The sequence below is a fragment of the Microcaecilia unicolor genome, chromosome 4, assembly GCF_901765095.1.
Source record: "Microcaecilia unicolor chromosome 4, aMicUni1.1, whole genome shotgun sequence".
Classification (NCBI taxonomy): domain Eukaryota; kingdom Metazoa; phylum Chordata; class Amphibia; order Gymnophiona; family Siphonopidae; genus Microcaecilia; species Microcaecilia unicolor.
Window position 1 is genome coordinate 356,264,045 of NC_044034.1, and position 22,378 is coordinate 356,286,422.

General features: G+C 44.3%; 1 protein-coding gene across 6 annotated transcripts in view; it reads left to right on the forward strand.

The window, feature by feature from the left end:
- Positions 1-22,378, forward strand: part of SH3KBP1 (SH3 domain containing kinase binding protein 1) — a 513,036-nt gene that overhangs the window by 407,717 nt on the left and 82,941 nt on the right. For all 6 annotated transcript variants that reach the window (XR_003942025.1, XM_030202268.1, XM_030202267.1 and 3 more), the window contains 2 exons: positions 7,780-7,855; positions 9,084-9,178. Coding sequence is in view for 5 of the 6 variants with exons in the window: in XM_030202268.1 (XP_030058128.1) it covers positions 7,780-7,855; positions 9,084-9,178 (171 nt within the window). In the remaining variant the exon portion in view is untranslated. The remainder of the gene's footprint in view (positions 1-7,779; positions 7,856-9,083; positions 9,179-22,378) is intronic.

The following is a 22,378-nucleotide window of genomic DNA, read 5'->3' on the forward strand; positions in this document are numbered from 1 at the left end:
GCACACTTGTCCAGTCATTATGGTTTTATCTTTATCTTATCTACTATAATAAAACTCACCCTCAACGTTCTGAGGACACTGACGTCAGTGAAGCCAAGCCCTGACTTCCTTCAAAAAGGTTCGAAGGTTCGTGGTGGTGAAGCCACCAAAATTGCTCCGGGCCCCGCCCTCGAGGGCGGAGCACTGGCAGAACAACGAAGGGGTTGGCAGGGAGGGAGGCAGGGAGGCGGGGGTGGAAAATCGCTCCGGGCCCCGTCCTCGCATCAAACGTCATGACATTGGGGGCGGAGCAATGGCAGAACAACGAAGGGGTTGGCCAGGGAGGGAAGGAGGTGGGGGGTGTTGGCGACAAAAACCTTGCTAGTGCCCGTTTCATTTGCTCAGAAACGGGCCACTTTTACTAGTCTATTCATATTTTATCTGCATGGTCACATTTATACTGGCCTCCCACTTAGCCATCTATCCCCCCTTCAATCCGTTCAGAACTCTGCTGCACATCTTATATTCCGCCTGAACCGATATACTCATATCACCCCTCTCCTCAGGTCACTTCACTGGCTTCCGATCAGATACCGCATACAGTTCAAGCTTCTCCTTCTTACCTACAAATGCACTCAGTCTGCAGCCCCTCATTACCTCTCTACCCTCATCTCCCCTTACGTTCCCGCCCGTAACCTCCGCTCACAGGATAAATCCCTCCTCTCAGTACCCTTCTCCACCACCGCCAACTCCAGGCTCCGCTCATTCTGCCTCGCCTCACGCTATGCTTGGAATAAACTTCCTGAGCCCTTACGCCAAGCCCCCTCCCTACCCATCTTCAAATCTTTGCTCAAAGCCCACCTCTTCAATGTTGCTTTCGGCACCTAACCTTTATACCTTTCAGGAAATCTAGACTGCCCCTATTTGACTGACTGTACATTTGTCCTTTAGATTGTAAGCTCCTTGAGCAGGGACTGTCCTTCTATGTTAAATTGTACAGCGCTGCATAACCCTAGTAGCGCTTTAGAAATGTCAAGTAGTAGTAGTAGTATATTCTGCAGTTATGCTGTTTGTTAGTGTACATAAAACCTTGCCTGGACCCTAAACATTCTATATGTTTTTTGTTTTAATTTTTATACATTTTATGATTTAATTATAAATTTAGTTTTTTGTTTTTAGTTGTATACCCCTGAAGGCAGCCCTTGTTGGGGGAAACGTGGACTATGTCAGATATAGCTTGTAATAAAGAAGTTTGGGACTTTTTGTCTGGATCTGTTTTCTTATGCATCGATCTGTTACAAATCTGTATAACCCCTCTTGTATTTGTATAAAATATATCTGGATATCTAATTTTGTAAGGATTATATAAGTATATACACCTGAATTCCATGAAAGTTAATAAAAATTGCATATGCAAATTTGAGTGCGTGCGCAATTTAATTGTATAATGAGCTAATTAGCACCCAGAATTGGCTTGCTAAGAAGTTGTCACTAATTAGTCAATAATTACTTCTACTACTACTTATTATTACTATAGCACTACTAGACATACGCAAATGTACACATGTTAATTTAGGCACGAGTTCAAAGAGGGGCCACGGAAATGAGAGGTTCATGTGCCGAAAGAAGGCATTTCCAAAATTTACGCAGGTAGTTGTAGAATATGCAGATACTTGTCTGATTTAGGTGCAAAGATTTTCTCCACCGTACAATTGGTGCAAATGGCTGCACCTAAAGTTAGGCGCGATTCCTGGGCATAAGTGCTATTCTTTAAACTGTACCTAACTTTAAGTTGGTTTATAGAATAGCGCTTTTTTTCAGTGCCGATTTATTTTTTGGCATCAAATGTAGAATTCACCCCATAATGTGTATCATGCATACGCGGTAAATATAGTGTATATATTTACACACACACACAAACTTTGACCATCCAATGAGTGGAACAGTTGCAACATTTTTCACATTGTTGTGCAAAAAGATGGCTCGGTATCAAATAGGACGACAAAAACAGAAGCAGAACACTCTGCAAACACACACCACAAAAAAACAAATCAGAGGTGATCCAGAGAAGGAATCTACTTGTGGCTAAACTTGAACCTTCTCCTTCTCTGGACTACCTCTGCTTTGATTTGCTGCTGGGTATCAAACAGAACAACTCAAACCAGGGAAAGAGTAACAAACAAACCACCGAGAAAAATTGCACTGGCTCCCAATCAAGGAACGTATTGCTTTCAAAATCTGCACCCTGGTTCATAAAATTATCTACGGCGAGGCCCCGGGATACAAGACAGACCTCATCGACCTACCAATCAGAAATACAACCGGATCAACACGAACATATCTAAACCTCCACTACCCAAGCTGCAAAGGACTCAAATACAAATCAACTCATGCATCCAGTTTTTCCTACATAAGCAACACAACTATGGAACGCATTACCAAAAGCCATGAAAACAATGTATAACCACCTAAACTTCCAGAAATCACTAAAACCTTACCTGTTCAAAAAGGTATACCCTACCGACCCAACTTAAATGCCTGAACCCTGCAACACTACGAAACCAAAGCACGTAATGGACATAACGTAACTCTTCCTCTATACAATTCCCTAATATGTCTGTTCCATATGAACCTCATTCTACCACAACATCACTGTGTAACTGTTTATACCGGAATCAGCGAACGCCTTTACGGTACTATGTAAGCCACATTGAGCCGCAAATAGGTGGGAAAATGTGGGATACAAATGTAACAAATAAATAAAATATTATTATTAGCATTTGTATAGCGCTACCAGACGCACACAGCGCTGAACACCTGACACAGAAAGACAGTCCCTGCTCCATAGAGCTTACAGTCTGAAAATACAAACAAACAAGACAATTAAGGGTGAGGGAAGTACTGGATGAGAAGGAGCAAGGGGAGGGCAATATATATATTACTCTATTCCAATTCTTGTGTGACTTAAGAGGAAGGTATGTGGAGGGGGAAAGCTGTTGGCTGATAGAAGACTGCATGATAGACGAGGTCTAGTTCACTCTCTGAGTCAGCAATTTAAATTGAATATCACAAAACGCTGGCCAGCATTGGAGCAAGAACCTTAATAAAGCAGCAAGACTCACACAGAAAATTGAAAGTTAAGTTCAAATTATATGTTGATATGAAAAATATTTTTGTACAGCTATAATGTAGTAAATGCTGTGTGGGAAGGTTTTTTTTGTGGCGATGACTGAAAATGGACTACGGAATGTTTCTATAAAGTTCTCTGAGGCTTTTTCCTTCCACATACCACCTTCTTAAGTTATACAAGAACTGGCATACAATAATATGCATTATATTATACTAGTAAAAAAGGCCCATTTCTGAACATAATGAAACGGGCGCTAGCAAGGTTTTCCTCGGAGTGTGTATGTTTGAAAGAGTGTGTGTGAGAGTGATTGTGTGTGTGAGAGTGTATGGGGGACAATAGCCGTTCTTCCCCTGTACTTCCCTTTCCTTAACCCTGTACAGGAAGGAGGGGTTTGGGGGGGGGCCTTGGTTATTGTTTTGCTTGGGAGTGTGTGAGTTGCATGACCAATCAGTGGTGCCATTTTGGGGGTGGTGGGGAGAGTAGCATTGTTCCGCATCAGTGTATGTGTTTGTGTTTTGGAGGGGGTGGGCTGGGTGTGTGTGTTTGAGAGACAGAGATGTTGAATTTCCTTGTTAGAGTTTGTGTATTAAGGGGGGTGGAGGGGGGAGTGTGAGTGAGAGAGAGAGAGATGCTGGCTCTCCATGGCAGAGTGTGTGTATGTTGGTGTGGGGGGGGGGGGGTTTTGTTGTGTGTATGGTTGTGAGTGAGCGATGTTGATTCTCCATAGTAGATCTTCTGTATTTAGTTGGGGGGAGAGTGTGTGAGTGGGAGACAGAGATGTTAAATTTCCTTGTTAGAGTTTGTGTATTAAGGGGAGTGGGGGGAGTGTGAGTGTGTGTGAGTGAGACAGAGATATGCTGTCTCTCCATGGCAGAGTGTGCGTGTGTGTCTGAGTAAGAGAGATGTTGTTTTTCCTTTTTTACAGTGTGTGTGTGTGTGTGTGAGGGATGTTGCTAGTGTATTTCAGGGGGGGTGGAACTGGGAGGGATGTTGTTTGTGGTGCCGGCGACTTTGGGAGAGTGGGTAGTTCTGTGTGGGAGGGCGTTTGTGATGGAGGTGGCAAGTGGATTTCAGGGGGTGTGTTTGCGACGTTGGGAGAGTGGGTCGTTTGTTTGGGAGGGGGTTTGTGAGGGAGTTGGCGAGTGGATTTCAGGGTGGGTGGTTACGGCGCCATTACCATCTGCATTGATACCGGCGATATTGGGAGAGTGGGTCGTGCATAACCCTTGGCTGCTCTGCACATGCTCGACTGGCCGACTGTTTAACGACGGAATAGAGAATGCAAGTGAGCTACAACGAGCATCTCATTTGCATTCCTATTCCTTGATGCATGCCCGTTCCTTACCGATTCGCTAAGGGAATCGGTAAGGGAAGGGCTTTAACGAGTCTTTAGTGCATCTTGCCCTAGGTTACTTACACTTTATGGCTAAGTGTGTCCCAAGGACTGGGTTAAAATCCCTGTTCTAGAGCTGCTGAACACTAGGTTACTTACACTTTATAGCAGTAAAGATTGTTAGACACATGCCCTATGCATACACCTACTATTCCAATGCAAAACAGCCAACAGCTTTTAATTAGGGCCTTCCAACACTCTGCCCTCCAGTAAACACTTAATAGGGCGGAGTGGAAAATGTAGCCAAGTATCACTGTGTGAGCCAAATGTGAGAAACATGAGCTAGAGGGGCGTGGTGAAAGCTAAATCATCTTCACCTCTTTATATTAAGTAAGAGCACAGCCAATTTCGATACCGAGTTAATGTATTTTAAAACTTCTAATGCCTCCTTGTAACCTTGAAAGGCTATTGAAAGTTACTCATGGTGGTTCCTGTTGAATGTTTTGTATTTAGGGCAAATTAATTATATAAAGTACTCCTTACACCTTAAATGTCTTAAACTTATTTGAAACCTCAGGTAGAAAAGAATTATATTTAGGGCAGACAACTTAAATATTCTTTGCCATGCTGTGTCCTACCTTTTAGACAAGGTGCGCTGCAATTTCATTTTTATAAACCCTGCAAGAAGCTTTACAGAATTTAGCAGTTCCCCGAGAGGCACTGAAAATACACAGGAAGCAAATCTGTTTGAAGGGAAATACGTTCTATAATCAGGGAATTTGATACGAGGCCCTAAAGCAGAGGACTGTGGCAACATCAATTAATTTTTCACAGAATTTGCTTGAAGTGCCTTCCAGGAGTGGATCCAGGAGGCTAAAGCTAGAGACTGACGGAATTTCAGCTTTGGTTTCAGTGCAGAAACCGCGAAAAATGGCAGTGCGTTTTGCAAAACTTTGTACTGAGTCCCCATATCCCCCCCCCCCCCCCCCCCCCCCCACACACACATTTCACGAATAGGAGGAGCAGGCTCGACTTGTTCGCTCACTCCTCCTCCTCTTCCAAATAGAGTATCCTTCACTCCCTCCCCAGGCCTACCTTACAATTGGTGGTAGTCTAGTGGCGTAGTTGGGGCAGGAGAAATCCCTAGTCACTCCTACTTTATTTCTCATGCCAGAAATGAACTTTATTTAGTTGATAATCTAACTTATTTCATAATTCACTTTATCACTCAGGAACTTTCAATGCAATACCACTTGTATTCTTTTGTACCATTTGTGTGCCTTAATGCAATACCGCTTGTAATTCCGTACCCGGAAATGGCGATCGCCATTACGGCATAATGTAAGCCACATTGAGCCTGCAAATTGGTGGGAAAATGTGGGATACAAATGCAACAAATAAATAAATACCCATGCCAGCTGCAATCTCAAAATGGCTGCCGTGACCTCTTGCAGCATTCTTGCAAAAACTGTCGCTGGAGGTCATGGTAGCCATTTTGACAGCAAAATCGGCATGTGCAGCAGGAGTGATTCAGGCTCACTCCTGCCCTAGCTATGCCATTAGACCATCACTAGTTGTAAGGTAGGCCCCCGTCCAGAATTGCAGCACTGAACGCGAGGGTGGCAGGGATGCTCAAGCCCCAGCAGCCAAAGAGATTCACTGCCTGAGCCCTCGCCCTTGAGCAGCAGGAGTTCGGCAGGGGTGCTGCAGCCGCCAACGCTGGCACTTCTGCGCATTCTCAGTTCATTCAATTGAACTGAGCATGCGTGGAAGTGCTGATGTCAGAAGCTGGATCTGCCTGCTTGCTTCCTTACTACTACTACTTAACATTTCTAAAGCGCTACTAGGGTTACGCAGCGCTGTACAATTTAACATAGAGGGACAGTCCCTGCTCAATGAGCTTACAATCTAAAAGACAGGTGAACAGTCAGTCCGAAAGGGGCAGTCAAATTGGGGCAGTCTGGATTTACTGTACGGTAAGAGTTAGGTGCCGAACGCAACATTGAAGAGGTGGGCTTGAAGCAAAGACTTGAAGATGGGCAGGGAGGGGGCTTGGCGTAAGGGCTCAGGAAGGTTGTTCCAAGCATGGGGTGAGGCGAGGCAGAAGGAGTGGAGCCTGGAGTTGGCAGTGGTGGAGCATGGTCCCGGGCTTCTGCAGAGAATGTTTTCGGCTAGCGGGGCTTGAGCATTCTTGTCAGCAAAGGTTTGATGGGGGGCAGGGGCAATGGCAGCGAGAGGAAATGTTTGGCCCCACCCACCCAAAAATCTAGTTCTGGCTATACCCCTGGCCTGTTATAGAGCTTTGTGGTCAGATGTGAGAAAGGAGGGGTACAGCAAGGAGCAAAGAGGAGCGATGTGCTTATCTCCCAAAGCAAACAAGACCGTCCTAGGTAAGGACAGAGCTGTTTTAGGAGGTCACACCTTGGGACTGGCAGCTAAAGCATATGCTTGGTAGTGTGAACAATCAAACCGGATGGGTCGGTTGGCCATCCTGCTATTGTCTGCTGTGTTATTATATGTTGCAGAAAGGCTGAGACGTTTGTTTGGCAGTTCTCTGTGATTGACTGTGATTCCCATCCTCCTCTGCTGACTCCTGATACAGGTTTTTAGCCTCTCCCAGCAGTAAGGGATGTGCCCGGGCAGGCTGAGCTATTTCAGAAATTTAGATATCTTCCCCATCCCTTGTTAAAGGATAGACAATGAGAGAGAGAGAAAAAAAATTGCATGGTCACGAAATGCCTGGCATCTGCCACTCCCTCCTAGGTCTCGTCTGGCATTCAGCATTGGCCAGGTAAGAGCTGGGTGCTGCTGTGTCAAACACTGAGCCCTAGAATACAGAGTGAGAAGGAAAAGAAACGCTGTAACCTGCCACACTTTGTGTTTAGCCCAGTCTGATCTACCTGAAGTTTCACGACCTCAGCCTGGATGGATATGAGTTAACACCTGTTGGTCTCTTGCTGCCGATTTCAGTTTTGCAATGAGTTGGAGACACTGGTGCTTTAAGCAGCTGAGAGGACTCCAGCTGTGTGTGATCACTTGTTGCTTTTCTTGGGATCTGAACGCCTTGGTTCCATGATGCACTTGTATTGCTGTGGAGCAGAGGACTACCTGACTGCCGGTCTTGTGAGCCACTCCACCAATGCCCAAGTGCAGAACTTGCCCTTGTGCGCAGTTTAAGACACCCTACAGTGCAGTTAAGACCATAAAATTGGTTTAATGAACGTGGTTCCGAATCTTCACAGCTCCCTTCTGGTTTTGCATCCTAAAATAATTTGTTGATTGTTCTTTGCAAGATTACTGAAGGGAAGAGTTAGATGAAGTAATTTCTTTATTTCAGACAATTGGGAAGAAATTATCTCCAGCTATGGCAACTCAGGACTCCATGAAAATAGAACCTGACAGCAGATCAAAGGGTAAGGCTGATGTACTCTTTGGCAGACTGTTGTTTTTTTATTTATATAGGGGTCCTTTTACTAAGGTGCGCTGAAAAATGGCCTGCGGTAGTGTGGACACGTGTTTTTGGCACATGCAAATTTATTTTTTAGCGCACCTACAAAAAATGCCTTTTAAACAAATTTTTGCCGAAAATGGACGCGCAGCAAAATAAAAATTGCCGCGCGTCCATTTTGTGTCTGAGACCTTAGCGCAAGCCATTGACCTACCGCGCGGTAATGGTCTACACACGTCTAATTCTACTAGATGCGCATAGCTGCTGGGCGTCAGAAAATAAAAAATTACTGTAAGGGCCACACGGTAACCGGCGATAAGTCCAATTTGGCGCACGCTGGGCACGCGTAAGCGCCTATGCGGCTTAGTAAAAGTGCCCCTTAGTGTCTTTTATTTTAACCCGACAGTTCTTTTTCTGCTCCTTTTGGACTTCCAATCTGTCTGAATCAGGTCTGGGATCTGACGCCATGAGCCTTCATTTGCAGCTATCCAAGGAAGTTTTCTCTCTTTAAAAAAAAAAAAAATCTTCTCCAGGTTTGATTTTGACCAGACATTGCAGTAACAGTCTAGGCCAGGGCTTGTTCCGGAATCCTCTAATCAGACAGCCATTGTTGTTTCCCAGTCTCTTACTAGAAACTGAGTGCTGCCTCTGCAGCATACCCCAATCCTGGCCAATCTAAGCAAAGACTCACACAGGTCCTTCCATATATAGTAATGGGCAATACTGCTACCAAGCCAGTGGGCCGGCCCTGTATTGCAATCTTATGGTAAATGTGACTTGATGTGTGGTAGAGTACAGGAGATAAAGGTTTTAATTTTAGCTCACCTTGAGTTTCTTGAATGGATGGGGGGAGGGGGGTGGAAAGCAAGCTAATAGCAGCAGGGATGTACTTCCTTAACTGTCCCTCGGGTTATTTTTCCTTCCTGGTTATTGCCAATTTATTCCCTCCAAAATGGTATTTGATCCTTCCGCAAAATGCATGATAGTATTTATTTTTGGGGATTACAGTGTAGCTGCCTAACCCTTAACTATTCTTCAGAAATTCTGGTGTTCCAAAGGTTGTCCCTTCCCACAACATGTGATGTCTGTGTACGTGGATGATGTTAGGAAGGGCAAAGATGCAAATGAACTTTGAAAGGAAATTGAGAAAATGAAAAGCAGGGGGCAGAAATTTGTATTTTCTTTTCTTCCAGGTAAGGAATATTGCAAAGTGTTATTTCCATATGAAGCACAGAATGAAGATGAACTGACAATCAAAGAGGGTGAAATCATTACAATTGTGAAGAAGGTAGGCTTTTTAAATATGTCCTGCAGTAAATATTTCTCCAGGGACTTAAGGTGTAGGATTTTTTTTTCAGCTGCATTAATTATTCTTCTTTTGTTTGTTAGTGGTGGATTACTTGTATTTGTACAAAATCAGATGGAGAATTTTAGTCGCCCTTCGCTGCACCTTTTCCAGTTCCACTATATCTTTCTTGAGATGCGGCGACCAGAATTGAACACAATACTCAAGGCGACCGCACCTTGAGTATTGTGTTCAATTCTGGTCGCTGCATCTCAAGAAAGATTTAGTGGAACTGGAAAAGGTGCAGCGAAGGGCGACTAAAATGATAGCGGGGATGGGACGACTTCCCTATGAAGAAAGACTAAGGAGGCTAGGGCTATACAGCTTGGAGAAGAGACGGCTGAGGGGAGACATGATAGAGGTATATAAAATAATGAGTGGAGTGGAACAGGTGGATGTGAAGCGTCTGTTCACGTTTTCCAAAAATACTAGGACTAGGGGGCATGCGATGAAACTACAGTGTAGTAAATTTAAAACAAATCGGAGAAAATTTTTCTTCACCCAACGCGTAATTAAACTCTGGAATTCGTTGCCGGAGAACGTGGTGAAGACGGTTAGCTTGGCAGACTACAAACCTACAAATGCACTCGATCTGCAGCCCCTCCTTACCTCTCTACCCGTAACCGCCGCTCTCAAGACAAATCCCTCCTTTCAGTACCCTTCTCCACCACCGCCAACTCCAGGCTCCGCCCTTTCTGCCTCGCCTCACTCCATGCTTGCAACAAACTCCCTGAGCCCATACGCCAGGCCCCCTCCCTGCCCATCTTCAAATCATTGCTCAAAGCCCACCTAACCACTACACCTCTACTCAGGCAATCTAGACTACCCCAACTTGACATTTCGTCCTTTAGATTGTAAGCTCCTTTGAGCAGGGACCATCCTTCTTTGTTAATTTGTACAGCGCTGCGTAACCCTAGTAGCGCTCTAGAAATGTTAAGTAGTAGTAGTAGTAGAGTTTAAAAAGGGGTTAGACAGTTTCCTAAAGGACAAGTCCATAAACATCTACTAAATGGACTTGGGAAAAATCCACAATTCCAGGAATAACGTGTATAGAATGTCTGTACGTTTGGGAAGCTCACCAGGTGCCCTTGGCCTGGATTGGCCACTGTCGTGGACAGGATGCTGGGCTCGATGGACCCTTGGTCTTTTCCCAGTGTGGCATTACTTATGTACTTATGTAATTATGGAGGTTGCATTTTGGTTTCAGCTTTGGTTATATGCCGAGCTCAAAGGAAGACAGACAGATGAGTCATTCACTGTTCAACTTCAGGAGTTCTGTTTATTTCAAAACCGGAAATGACATGTAGCACAGGAAGCCTAAAGAGAGAACATACAGAATTCTACAGACTCTTTAATGTAACTGGTTGATAAACGCACTAGATATCACTGTTCAGTAATTGTTTCGTGCATGCATTTTGCGACACTAGAATATTAATCAAGACGGAGCTGACAAACTCTTAACGTACAGGAAGTCACAGAAGGGCAGAGTTCTGTTGTGGCAGCTTAGCTGTTTCCTGGCAGACTGAGAGGTACCTACTGGTATCTAGGCTTGAGCTAAGTTTTCTTCAACAATTCTTTCAACCCACATGTTCTCCATCCAATAGAAGGCATGGCTTTTTGACTTTTATCATCATTAAAAAAAAAATATTTTGCTCCTTTTTTCCTCTGTCATGCTTTCTTGATTACTAGTTGTGATCAGGGCCTGCCCAACTATGGCCTAGGCAATTGCCTGGAATAACAGCTTTTTTTAGGGGAGCACCAAAGAACAACTAAAGTTGAAGGAAAACAATGGGTCTTGACAGCTACACCAAGTAAAAGAAACAAAAGGGCAGTGGTTTCAAACCCCAGCCTGTCAGGTTTTCTGGATACCCACATTAAATATGCATGAGAGAAATTTGCATGCAGATCAATCTCATGAATATTCATTGATGCTCATATACTCCAAGTAACTACCAATATTTATTTAAAGTGATTATTCCACAACTCTTTATTATACAATTCAAATATCAAATATTCACAAGTGTTTGTTTAAAACCAGCATCTCTCAACCCTCACTCTCTCACTCCTCATTCATACCATACATTCTCAATCAAACCATATTCCCATCAACATGTATAACTTAAAACATTAATCCCTCAATACAAATCTCCCTCTGTTATTGTAAACATTTGTTCAGTCTAAACATTTAAGGATAATCATTCAGCATGTTTATACTTATTTAACTTCACACACTTCAAAACCATTTCGCCGAATACTGAAGCGTAACCAAATAGTTCAAACTCTCCTCTGAGCAAGGGGCGGGCCTGGACGGACCCCGGCCCAGCCACTTTCCCTCCAGGCCCTCCCATCCATGATCCAACATCCTTCGTTTTGAGCAGAGCTGCCTGTAATGGCAGCGCTCGCGGCTCGCCTCGTTGTAGCCGCGCTGCCAGGCCCACCCATCCGTGATCCAACATCCTTTGTTCCAGAGCGAAGCTGCCTGAATGGCAGCACTCGCCTCGTCGTAGCCGCGGCGCCTTCAGCTGATCTACGCAGTGGGCCGTAGCTATCTCAGCACCCTCGTTCTCACTCCGCCAGATCATCAGGCTAAAAAAATAGTTCACGTGCACGCATGCAGGGCACGTTACAGGGAGGAGGGTTGAGGAGGTGAGGAGCATTGAGCTAGCTAGTGCGAGGAGGCGAGCCTGGAAGGTTTTTCATTCGAGCCCAGGAGCTCAGACAAGTACTGCAGGTAATAAAAGTTTAAGTACGTTTTTTTTTTACATCATTTTTAACATTGTGTAATTTGTAGTATCCCAAGAAACACTACTCATGCCTCTCTCTCTCTCTCTCTATCTATCTCTATATATATATCTCTATATATAAAAGGCACCTCCAACGTTCTATGAAGCCTCCAACCGGAACTTTGAAGCGGGCGAGATATCCGGTTTGCCCAAGAGTGTGTGCCCCGCCCTCGCGTCACAACGTGATGACGACGAGGGCGGAGCAAACACACTCCACGAAACGCCATCTCCCCCTGCCCCTCGCCGGCCATTTTTCACATGCACACCGCATCGTGGAGCGTCAACGACAGCAGCGGACAGGTCCCTGGAGGGGGGTTGGGGGACAGCTGGATCCCTGGCCATGGGTGGCTGCAGGGGGGGCCGGGGGATGGAGCGACAGCAGCGGACAGGTGCCTGCCTGCAGGGGGGTTGGGGGACAGCTGGATCCCTGGCCATGGGTGGCTGCAGGGGGGGGCCGGGGGATGGAGCGCCAGCGACAGCAGCGGACAGGTGCCTGCCTGGAGGGGGGTTGGGGGACAGCTGGGTCCCTGGCCATGGGTGCCTGCGGGGGGGGCGGGGAACAGGACGGTCGCTGGACACAAAAACCTTGCTAGCGCCCGTTTCATCTCTCAAAGAAACGGGCCTTTTTTGCTAGTATATATATATTTATTTATGTATAGTGCCTACCAATATTAGCTCTGGGCCCAGCCAAAATGTCAGGTCTGGCTACGCCACTGCTCTGAGCTGATGCTTCGCCTTAGGCAGCTGCAAACCATCCAGCGTGTGTCAATAACTTTCTTCTTACCACTGCAGACACCACAGCTATACCCAAAGGTTTATTTATTTATTTATTTTTGTACATTTATACCCCACGTTTTCCCCACAGTTTTGCAGGCTCAAAGTGGCTTACAATGCACTGATAGGCTATTGCCAGATCAGAGGCGACACAGTTACAAATAAATTAGAATTAAATTAGATAGAATCGAAGAAACAGAGAAAATAGATAATAAGGAAAGGTGGAAAGAGTCTAAAAATGGTCCGTAAATAAGTTGGCAGGAAGGACTTCAGGTGATATGCTGAAGCCTTGGAGTAGGCTGAATCTCTTTTGGCTGCCTGTGCTAAACTCCGACGGTTGAGAAGATTTTGACTCGCTGTGATTGAATAGTGGCAACCGTCCACTCCAACCCCAAGACAAGGAGTGCTGCAATCAGTCCCTCTTCCACAATCTTCGTCAGAAAATGCTGGCGTCAGCCAACGGCGTGGGATCGGTGGTCGAAAAGGAAGCAAGTTCTTTTATGGTGAACTAAATCCTTTCAATGTATAGTCTCTTTTACGACTACCTCAGAATTTAGTCATTTCTCAGTTGTGCAAACAGTTGAGGCGCCATATTCGTAAGCCTCCACTGGCACCAAACCTTTCATAAACTCTTCTTCTATAATGGATTGCATCCTCTCCAATGTTTAATTTCTGATTTCTTCATTGGAGATACCTTGAACATCTGACTGTCTGGGGCTCCCCCAGGACAGATTTGGGAACCACTGTAATAAGGGGGTATGTTTACCAGCAGGGAGGGTGAGCCATTTTCAAACTGACCGTTTACCCAGATTATTCTGGGAGGGGGTGCAGGGTTTAAGGTTGACTATGGCACTTAATACCTGCCCAACTATGACCTAGGTAATTGCCTGGAATAGCAGCAATTCCAGGCAATTGCCTAGGTTCATGAAGGATATATATGGATTGATATAACACAGCACAACGGGACTTGTAACTTCTTTTCACCACATGAACTCTTCATAATGAAACAATGGTTTTACACTGTTTGAAGAAGATAATGTAGGTTATAAAGGACAAAAACTTATTATTAACTAGTAAAAAAGGCCCGTTTCTGACACAAATGAAACGGGCGCTAGCAAGGTTTTCCTCGGATTGTGTATGTTTGAGAGAGTGTATGTGAGAGTGACTGTGTGTGAGAGAGAGTGAATATGCGAGTGTGTCTGTGAGAGAGACAGTGTGTGTGTGAGAATGAGAGTGTGTGCGTGAGAATGAGAGTGTGTGCAAGTGCATATGTGAGACACAGTGTGAGAAAGAGTGTGTTTCACACAGATACAGTGTGTGCGAGAGAGAGTGTGTGTGAGACACGGACTCTGTGAGACTGAGTGTATGAGACCAAGAGAGTATGTGAGTGACTGTGTGACACATAGAGAGTGAATGTGATACAGTGTGAGACATAGAGTGTGTGAGAGTGAGAGAGAGAAAGACATTGACTGTGAGAGAGAGAGTGTGTGTGTGACAGAGATAACTCTCCCCCCTCCTCTCTGGTGTCAGCCCCCCCCCCTCCCTCCCTCCCTCTCTCTTGTTTCAGGCCCCCCTTCTCTCTCTCTGGTGTCTGAGTGTTACTGTGCAGGACACTGAGCTCTGGCTGGCTTCAATGAACTGACCAATCCTATGTAATAGAATGCACCTCCAACATTCTGAAGCCGAGAAACCTCGTGTGGTTGGTCACTTCTGCTTGTGACGAACCCGGAAGTACATGATGTCAATTCAGGAGATGTGGGTTTCACCACCATGCATTTAGAACGTTGGGAGTTGTGGAGGCTTCATAGAATGTTGGAGGTGCGTTTTATATAGAGAGATATTTAGTTGCCTACATAGAGGGGCATAATCGAACGAAAACGTCTATCTCCATGGGCGTTTATCTCCGAGAACGGGTCTGTGAAGGGGCGGACCGAACCGTATTTTCGAAAAAAAATAGACGCCCATGTTTTATTCGACAATTTGTGAACTGGGCGTTTTTGCTTTTCAGCGATAATGGAAAATGAAAGCGCCCGGCTCAAAAATGAATAAATCCAAGGCATTTGTTTGTGGGAGGGGCCAGGATTCGTAGTGCACTGGTCCCCCTCACATGCCAGGACACCAACCGCGCACCATAGGGGGCACTTTTACAAAAACAAAAAAAAAGGTAAAAGAGCTCCCAGGTGCATAGCACCCTTCCCTTGTGTGTTGAGCCCCCCAAATCCCCCTCAAAACCCACTGCCCACAAGTCTACACCATTACTATAGCCGTAAGGGGTGAAGGGGGGCACCTACATGTGGGTACAGTGGGTTTTGGGGGGTTGGACGACTAAGCATTAAGCAGCACAATTGTAACAGGTAAGGTGGGGGATGGGCCTGGGTCCACCTGCCTGAAGTCCACTGCACCCCCTAACAACTGCTCCAGGGACCTGCATACTGCTGCCAGAGAGGTGGGTATGACATTTGAGGATGAAAATAAAAAGTTGTGAAACATCATTTTTTGTGGTGGGAGGGGGTTAGTGACCACTGGGGGAGTCAGGGGAGGTCATCCCCGATTCCCTCTGGTGGTAATCTGGTCATTTAGGGCACTTTTTGGGGCCCTATTCGTGGAAAAAATAGGGTCCAGGAAAAGTGCCCTAAATTCTAGCTACAAACGCATACTTTTTTTCCATTATCGGCGAAAGGCGCCCATCTCTGTTCGAGTGATAACCATGCCCCAATCCCGCCTTCACCACGCCTCTGACACGTCCCCGTCAACTTTGTACGCTTCCGCGATGGAGTGCAGTTGAAAACGTCCAAGTTCGTCTTTCGATTAAACCGCGTTATTCATTTTTGTGAGATAAATGTCCATCTCCCGATTTAGGTCGGAACTTGGGCGTTTTTCCTCGTTCGATTATAAGCAGGATAGTAACCATTGTATTGTGGAAAATAATGTATATGTGTACATAAATATGATTGAAAACATTTATATGAGCAAGATAGAAGCACTATAGTAATAAATAGATATTTCAGATAAAAAATACAAACCTATTCTTATTTTTCACTATATAATTTCTGAAGAACAGTACTGAATAATTGTCCCTCACTCTTGTTAATTTCACTTAATACCTTTGCACTGGCCCTGTGAAAATTGAATACTTTGATTGGTGAGGGGGAAACTTTTTAGTGCAAGGCCTGTTCAGAAATTCCTGTTGTGTAAAACTGCTTGAGAATAGGTTAGAAACTCTCCCAGAACTTGTGTGATCCTGCCCAGTGATATTTCTTTCATAAGCATGTTCTCTCTGACATTACTTTCCACCACACAAGAACAAACTTGAGGTCCTGGGTGACGGCTGCACACTTAGGGGGAGGGGGGAATTTTGTATAGCATTTTCTGCATATACAGTATATTTTTTTTACTCCTAGAAATGGGTTATAAAATTGTATGGCTGTGATGAATTAGAGTAGGCGAGAGAGGCAATTGAAACTCTATGAAGCAGACTGAATAAAAATGGGACCCTGTTGTGGATTACTGTTCAGTTCTCCTCTTATAGAATGCCAACTAAGGAAAAGGATGTGTCATGCTTTGATGGTGTATACTTTTCTGGTGGGCATTGTGTATGGACAGTATGCATATGACACACAGAAATCATAGAATACTATAATTTACACGCATTCAGGTGTACATCAAGATCTGGGCATTTACCATTTGTGCTAGTTTTCTGTAAAGAAATATAAGATCCTCATTTCCTTTATAGAATAGGCTTAAAATAGGTGCCACAACTGAAGCCTGTAGTAAGTGCTGTATTTCAGAATTACCCTCTGTCCCTCAATTCTATTTATCTTATCACCAAATTTATGCCTCATTTACATAAGAACATAAAAGTAACCATACTGGAGGCAGACCAGTGGTCCATCTAGCCCAGTATCCTGCTTACAACAGTGGCCAATCCAGGTCACAAATACCTGGCAGAATCCCAAAGAGTAGCGAGATTCCATGCCGAATCCCCCAAAATAGCAAGATTCTGGAATCCCAGAGAGTAGCCAGATTCCATGCAGAATCCCAAAGAATAGCCAGATTCCATGCAGAATCCCAAAGAGTAGCCAGATTCCATGCAGAATCCCAAAGAATAGCCAGATTCCATGCAGAATCCCAAAGAGTAGCAAGATTCCATGCAGAATCCCAAAGAGTAGCCAGATTCCATGCAGAATCCCAAAGAGTAGCCAGATTCCATGCAGAATCCCAAATAGCAAGATTCTAGAATCCCAAAGAGTAGCAAGATTCCATGCTGCTTATCTCAGGGACATTAGTAATTTCACCTATTTCGATCTCAATAGCAGACTGTTGACTTTTCCTCTAGGAACTTCTCCAAACCTTTTTTAATCCCGATACACTAACCGATGTTGTCACATCCTCCAGCAACAAGTTCCAGAGCTTAACTATTCTTTGAGTGAAAAAATATTTCCTCCTATTTGTTTTTAAAGTATTTCCATGTAATTTCATTGAGTGTCACCTGGTCTTTGTACTTTTTGAAAGAGTGAAAAATCGATTCACTTTTACCCGTTCTACACCACTCAGGATTTTGTAGATATCAATCATATCCCCCCCCCCGCCTTGCTAAGATTATAAAATTCCATCAGTTATTCACATGAATGTAACATTCATACATGTAAGTGCCGTTTGTTGTTGGTTAGGTGCTAGGTATTCTTCAAGCTTAGAGTGCAACTGCAAAGGGGGAGAGGGCGGCATACTTGTAGACAGAGCATGGGCTGGTCCCCCACTTATGCATGTAACTTATAGAATATTATATGTTATGTGCTGAAGCGCAACATTTACATGCTAACATTTACACCTGCCTTTTACATGATGTGATAGTGTGTAAATGTTGGCACGCAAGTTCTGACATACTCTATTCCCAGATGCCGGTATAGAATTCACACTTTGTGCCCTGCATTTTAGCACCCAAATTTGGGTGATCTTTATAGAATTGTACATAAGTACAAAAGTATTGCCATACTGGGAAAGACCAAAGGTTCATCAAGCCCAGCATCCTGTTTCCAACAGTGGCCAATCCAGGTCACAAATACCTGGCAAGATCCCCAATATGTAGAAAACAAACATTTTATACCGCTTATCCCAGAAATAGTGGATTTTCCCCAAGTCCATTTAATAATGGTCTGTGGACTTTTCCTGTAGGAAGCCGTCCAAACCTTTTTTAAAGTCAGCTAAGCTAACCGCCCCTACCACATTCTCTGGCAACGAATTCCAGAGCCCAATTACACGTTGCGTAAAGAACAGTTTTCTCCGGTTTGTTTTAAATTTACTACATTGTAGCTTCATCGCATGCACCCTAGTCCTAGTATTTTGGAAAGCGTAAACAGATGCTTCACATCTATCCGTTCCACTCCACTCATTATTTTATAGACCTCTATCATATCTCCCCTCAGCTGCCTTTTCTCCAAGCTGAAGAGCCCTAGCCGCTTTAGCCTTTCCTCATAGGGAAGTCGTCCCATCCCCTTTATCATTTTCATCGCCCTTCTCTGCACCTTTTCTAATTCCACTATATCTTTTTTTAGATGCGGTGACCAGAATTGAACACAATATTCGAGGTGCGGTTGCACCATGGAGCGATATAAAGACACTATAACATCCTCATTTTTGTTTTTCATTCCTTTCCTAATAATACCTATCATTCTATTTGCTTTCTTAGCCGCAGCAGCACACTGAGCAGACGGTTTCAACGTATTATCAATCATGACACCTAGATCCCTTTCTTGGTCTGTGACTCCTAACGTGGAACCTTGCATGACGTAGCTATATTTTGGGTTCCTCTTTCCCACATGCATCACTTTGCACTTGCTCACATTAAACGTCATCTACCATTTAGATGGTAAGGTCCTCTTGTAATTTTTCACAATCCTCTCGCGATTTAACAACTTTGATAACTTTGTGTCATCAGCAAATTTAATTACCTCACTAGTTACTCCCATCTCTAAATCATTTATAAATATGTTAAAAAGCAGCGGTCCCAGCACAGACCCCTGGGGAACCCCACTAACTACCCTTCTCCATTGAGAATACTGACAATTTAACCCTACTCTCTGTTTTCTTTTAACCAGTTTTTAATCCACAATAGGACACTACCTCCTATCCCGTGACTCTCCAATTTCCTCTGAAGTCTTTCATGAGGTACTTTGTCAAACGCCTTCTGAAAATCCAGATACACAATATCAACCAGCTCTCCTTTATCCACATGTTTGTTCACCCCTTCAAAGAAATGTAGTAGATTGGTGAGGCAAGATTTCCCTTCACTAAATCCATGTTGACTTTATCTCATTAATCCATGCTTTTGAATATGCTCTGTAATTTTGTTCTTAATAATAGTCTCTACCATTTTGCACGGCACCAACGTCAGACTCACCAGTCTATAATCTCCCGGATCTCCTCTGGAAGCTTTTTAAAAAATTGGTGTTACATTGGCCAACTTCCAATCTTCCGGGACCATGCTCGATTTTAAGGATAAATTACATATTACTAAAAATAGCTCCGCAAGCTCATTTTTCAGTTCTATCAGTACTCTGGGATGAATACCATCCGGTCCAGGAGATTTGCTACTCTTCAGTTTGTAGAACTGCCCCATTACATCCTCCAGGTTTACAGAGAATTCATTAAGTTTCTCCGACTTATTAACATGTGTCAGGTGTTCAACAGCAAGAACATCTGTCGCTGTTCTCCCAACAATGAACTTCCTGTAAGGCAGAAGGCACAGCTCAGCAATGCACCTGAGCACTGGCCTGTAGATGAAGGCACTTGCCAGCACTGAAAAGACTTGCCAGCTTCAGAAACAGGAATTGCTGAAAGCTCCAACATAGGGACGGGAGGAGGGATAGTATTCTTGCGGCTGCTGCAGCAGAAGAAGGACAGATCATATTGAGGGGGAAGGAGAGATACTGGAAATCAGCTAGGATGACTAGGGAAGGGGCGATCTATATGCAAATCATCCCAGGGACATAGAATAAGGGGGAGTGAGAGTGACCTATAAGTAGGGCTGACTTAGAGGTAACATAGTAACTGACGGCAGTTAGACCTGAATGGTTCATCCAGTCTGCCCAACAGTCACATTCGTTCTCAGTTCTAGATTAAATCAACAATGAATGTGATATTATATACTTGATCTTGGTCTTTCTTTGTTGTTTATGGGACATAGACTGTAGAAGTCCGCCCGACCCTGTCCTTATGTTCCAACTACTGGAGTTGCCATCAAAGCCTATCTGAATCCATCTTGTGTCATTTGTGGGACATAGACCGTAAATCTGCCTGGCCCTGTCCTCACATTCGAAGTTACTGGAGTTTCCACCGAAGCTCTCTACATCCCATCCTAAACTGGATTGCTATATATGGGACTGAGACCATGCAAGCCAGCCCAGCTTCGGCCTTAGTTGGTACAGCCAGAGTTGCCATCTAAGCACCATTTGACATGCAAACACATGCGCAACCCTTAAGTTTTGTTTTTATACCAAGGGCATAGCCAGACAAAAGATTTTGGGTGGGCCTAGGTGAGAAGTGGGTGGGCACCATGTGTACTCCCCCCAACCACCACCAAAAAAAATCTCACCTGGCAGGAAAACGCTTCTTTCCACCTTGGCAATCTGCAGCAGGCATTTGCTGAAAACTGAGCATGCGCAGGTGCCTGTATCATGGAGAGTAGTGTTTTCATTGCCATTAGGGGGAAGTCTTCAGCTGGCCAAGCTTGGGATCCCCAACAGTTAACCGCTAAATGTGTGCTACTATTGGGTGGGCCTGAGACCTAAGTGGGTGGGCCCTGGCCCACCCAAGCCCACCTTTAGCTACGCCACTGTTTTATACCATTAATTTTCTAATTAGACAACCTCTGTGTGTATCCCATGCCACTTTGAATTCCGCCACAATTTTATTCCCACCACCTCCCTCGGGAGGGCATTCCAGGCATCGCCCACCCTCTCTGTAAAAAAGAATTTTCTGACATTACTCCTAAATCTACCACCCTGCAACCTCAGTTCATGTTTTCTAGTGCATAACTGTGTTAGCTTTGCCTTCGTTTTTTGTTTTTTTTTAAATTTTGCCAATGAACCTGTGCAGTGCTTTATTTAACCTCAGTAAATCCCAACTCTTCAAAAACAAAGAGACATTTTTATCCTCCTTTGCTTTAGGTACAAACCAAAGAGATGCCATGGGTGGACAGCCCCAAACAGTAAAATTAAAGGCCAAAGAGTGAGATTCACAGGTGATGTGTTTTGATCTATAAATCTAAAAACAGTTTAAGTGTTGAAAAGGATTCACAAACTCAAGAAACAGTGCCGGAGGTAGTATGAGAGTACTGAAAAGAATTTGGGAAACTAATTAGTTATCTAGGTAAAATTCCCAGTGTAGCAAGATTTTTTTTTTTAGTATGGGGAAAATCCAAAGAAAAAACACCGCTCATGCCTTAATTCATCTCTGCCGATTTCAACAGGTATTAATTGCCAGTGCACCTAGCAACTAATAATAAAAATATATGATTCAGTGAGTAAGTTTCACATTAGAATTAATGACAGAGAAAATTAAATAGTGGAGGAGTGGCCTAGTGGTTAAGGTGGTGAACTTTGGTCCTGAGGAACTGAGTTCGATTCCCACTTCAGGCACAGGCAGCTCCTTGTGACTCTGGGCAAGTCACTTAACCCTCCATTGCCCCATGTAAGCCGCATTGAGCCTGCCATGAGTGGGAAAGCGCAGGGTACAAATGTAACAAAAATAAAATAGATACTACTGGAGATTCTACATGGAATGTTGCTACTATTGGAGATTCTACATGGAATGTTGCTATTCCACTAGCAACATTCCATGTAGAAGGCTGTGCAGGCTTCTGTTTCTGTGAGTCTGACAGGCTCACAGAAGCAGAAGCCTGCGCGGCCACATTGGTGATCTGCAAGGGCCGACTTCTACATGGAATGTTGCTAGTGGAATAGCAACATTCCATGTAGAATCTCAAATAGTAGCAACAGTGGAGGAGTGGCCTACCTAGTGGTTAGGGTGGTGGACTTTGGTCCTGAGGAACTGAGTTCAATTCCCACTTCAGGCACAGGCAGCTCCTTGTGACTCTGGGCAAGTCACTTAACCCTCCATTGCCCCAGGTAGAAATAAATACCTGCATATAATATGTAAGCTGCATTGAGCCTGCCATGAGTGGAAAAGCGCGGGGTACAAATGTAACAACAAAAAAAATACACATCTGAATCACTGAAAGGCAGCCCCCCATCAGGGATAGGGAATTAGTTCCAATATGCATGAGAGATGAGAGTGTTGTATGTATTTGTGCTGTGTCTTTCTCTGTGACCGGGAGAATAGAGAACAGGGGAGAAAGTTAGAAAGGTGCTTGCTACACTGCAGAATCTGTAACTGCTTCTCCCATAGAAATGCACTGGGCCATTTTTTTTTTGGGGGGGGGGCTTATTCCGATCTGCCTCATTTTCATCCTCACTGTGTCTCTTCACCGGTCTTACCCCCATACCAAGTTTGGGTCGTTAAAGTTTTGAAAAGTTATTTTGCCTACTTCACTGTCACCAAAGTCTAGTTTTATATTAAATAATAAACC